The sequence below is a fragment of the Macaca fascicularis genome, chromosome 13 (genome assembly GCF_037993035.2).
Source record: "Macaca fascicularis isolate 582-1 chromosome 13, T2T-MFA8v1.1".
Taxonomy (NCBI): domain Eukaryota; kingdom Metazoa; phylum Chordata; class Mammalia; order Primates; family Cercopithecidae; genus Macaca; species Macaca fascicularis.
Window position 1 is genome coordinate 104,446,008 of NC_088387.1, and position 2,417 is coordinate 104,448,424.

At 49.2% G+C, this 2,417-nt stretch overlaps 1 protein-coding gene across 1 annotated transcript; it reads right to left on the bottom strand.

Annotated features, from left to right (window-relative positions):
• Window positions 1-692: 692 nt before the first annotated feature.
• Window positions 693-1,834, bottom strand: MSGN1 (mesogenin 1). The gene has a single exon (XM_045368650.2). It carries the CDS (start codon window positions 1,766-1,768, stop codon window positions 1,187-1,189), a length of 582 nt encoding a protein of 193 aa, XP_045224585.1. The 5' UTR covers window positions 1,769-1,834; the 3' UTR covers window positions 693-1,186.
• Window positions 1,835-2,417: the final 583 nt, after the last annotated feature.

Below are 2,417 nucleotides of genomic sequence, written 5' to 3' on the forward strand. Positions count from 1 at the left end.
GTTAATAACCATAGGTAGAAAAATTCAGCCTTAAAAAAACTCACTAGTTTTAAGAACCTCCTTAATTCAAAGCCCCCTTTTCAATGTCTTGTGCCATTCAAATGAGCTAAACTGTGGGTGCTACAGATGCTCACCCTAAGACAAGGCACCATGAAGAGTGGGCGTGTGCGATGGGTGCATGTGGGGGATCTGGGGTTACGGGGAGGCGGATGGATAGCAGGGGAAGATGGAGAAACAAATGCCTTTGGAGGGGTCAGAGACTGTTGAGTTCTAACACTGACCCTTTTACTTTTTCTTTATGGGATTCAAATCACTTTTTTTTTTTTTTTTTTTTCTGAGACCATCTCTTTATTTGACAAACAAGTAAGCAAAAGGACTAAATAATGTCCTGTTCATACCAGGCCCAGGACAAAGGACAGGGAGCCCCTGCCCACCCAGCCCTGCTTCAGGCCCACCCTGAGGTGCTGTCTCCTCCTCCTCCTCCTTCCTGTACCCTCCTTCCCTGTCACACAAGTTGTCCGCGTATGAAGAGGAGGCTCTGTCCTTTGGGATCTTCACTGTCTTAACTTAGCCTGTCTGCCTGTGACTTTCCATTTATCATGACACCAGTGCCTTCTGCATTTAAGTGATTTTGGTCCCTGCAAGAGCATGTTTTCAGTCAAACACAAACACACACACATACACACACAAAATGAAACAGGAGCACTAAAGCCCTTTACTTGGCACAAATCTTTCTAAATAAGATTCCAGATATCACACTGGATCCGATACAAACTACAGGTTTTGTTAGCAACAGAAGGAAAGCTCTCAACACCAAAATGGCAGGAGATTAACTGTAACACTTTTACATTATTGAAAAAATGCATTTAAAATCACTGACCCTTTAAAATACCTTGAACAGACAGAGAAGGGCAAAATAATTTGTCTCTTTGCAAAGGATGAGCCTCCCAGAGATGGTGGAAAAAAACTGGAGGTGAAAGTCTCTGCTCATCTGGCAGGTAAGTGTTCCGGTGGCTCCAACAGGTCAGATGTGAATTCCCTTAGTGTTTTGCAGATCACAAGATTACCACGCTTACTACATAAAAATCACTCCACGCCAATCATTGTTCAATAAGATATCCAGGTCTTCAAAGCTCCTCTACTCCTGCCCGGGAGGGTGGAACCGGTCAGTTTCCCCGGACGGAGCTCATGCGCTCTGGGCTCTGGGCTCTCTGCCGCGGTTGAGGAGGTCTGTGAGTTCCCCGATGTACTTGATGGTGTACTTGAGTGTCTGGATCTTGGTGAGCGGCTGGCCTCTCTGGCTGTAGACAGGTGGCAGGTAATTCCGGAGGGTGTGCAGGGCATCTGCCAAGGTCCTCATCCTGAGCTTCTCCCTCTCGCTGGCTTTCCGCCTCCGCTGGACAGACATCCTGACTTTGGTGCCCTTCTGGGCCTTGGGGCCACCACCACCCTGCAGGTAGGCGGGCTGGAAAGCTAACATATTGTAGTCCACCTCTACCAGGCCACTGGCCCCACCAACACTGCAGCCATCGCTGCCCCCACTGCTGGCCCCGCCATGCTCACAGGGCAGCCCAGTCACAACTGGACAGGGAGAAGAAGAATAGGATTCCAGCGATGGAGCCGGGGAAAGGCTCTGAGATGGGGAGGCCTGGTTCAGCTCAAAGGGCCCTGCCCTGTCCTTCCAGTCCCAGGAAGACAGCAGACCAGGGCTGTCAGAGGAGCCCAAGCCATCCTCGAGACTGAGGAAAGTCTCGCGCAGGTTGTCCATGCCTGCGAGACAGCTGCAGAAGGAATGGCTCCCTGGCAAGTGAGAAAGAAAGTTCTGCCGCCTGGCCAGGGAAGAGCTCTCTTTTATGATGGTGGGGGAGAAGTGATGAAGTGGGAAAGAGGGCCGTGTAAAGAGAGTTCAAAGGAAAAACCAAAGACCAAGATGGAAAATGAACTCTTCAGGTGTCATTTTCTCCTCATTGATAATTAGCATCTTCCAGCTAAAATGTCTTTAAACAGAAAGGCCTCCAAGAGAAGAAAAAAGGAATTATCTTGTTGTAACTAAACCAATTAAGGCTGCATAACTAGACTTAGCATTGTGCTGTGGAACTCATTAATGAGGGAGCCAAAGAAAACAAACCTGGGGCATCTGCAGCAAGGAGGGGGTGGCTGAGGACCCTGGTGGAGAATAGCAAAGTGACCCGAGAGGGCCTCCATCCCCTCCACCAGGACCTGCTAGATATTTCAGCACAGATGGGCTGTGTTGTTGGAGACGCAGCATGGTCTAGGGACAAGGTAACCCCTCTGAGCTTTGATTCCCTAATGTGTCCAACACAGACAACAACAGCTTTTATTTCCTAGGGTTGCTGGGGTGCCACACACATGAGGTACCCAGTGGATGCCACCTTAGTAAATTTCCCTGGGTCGTA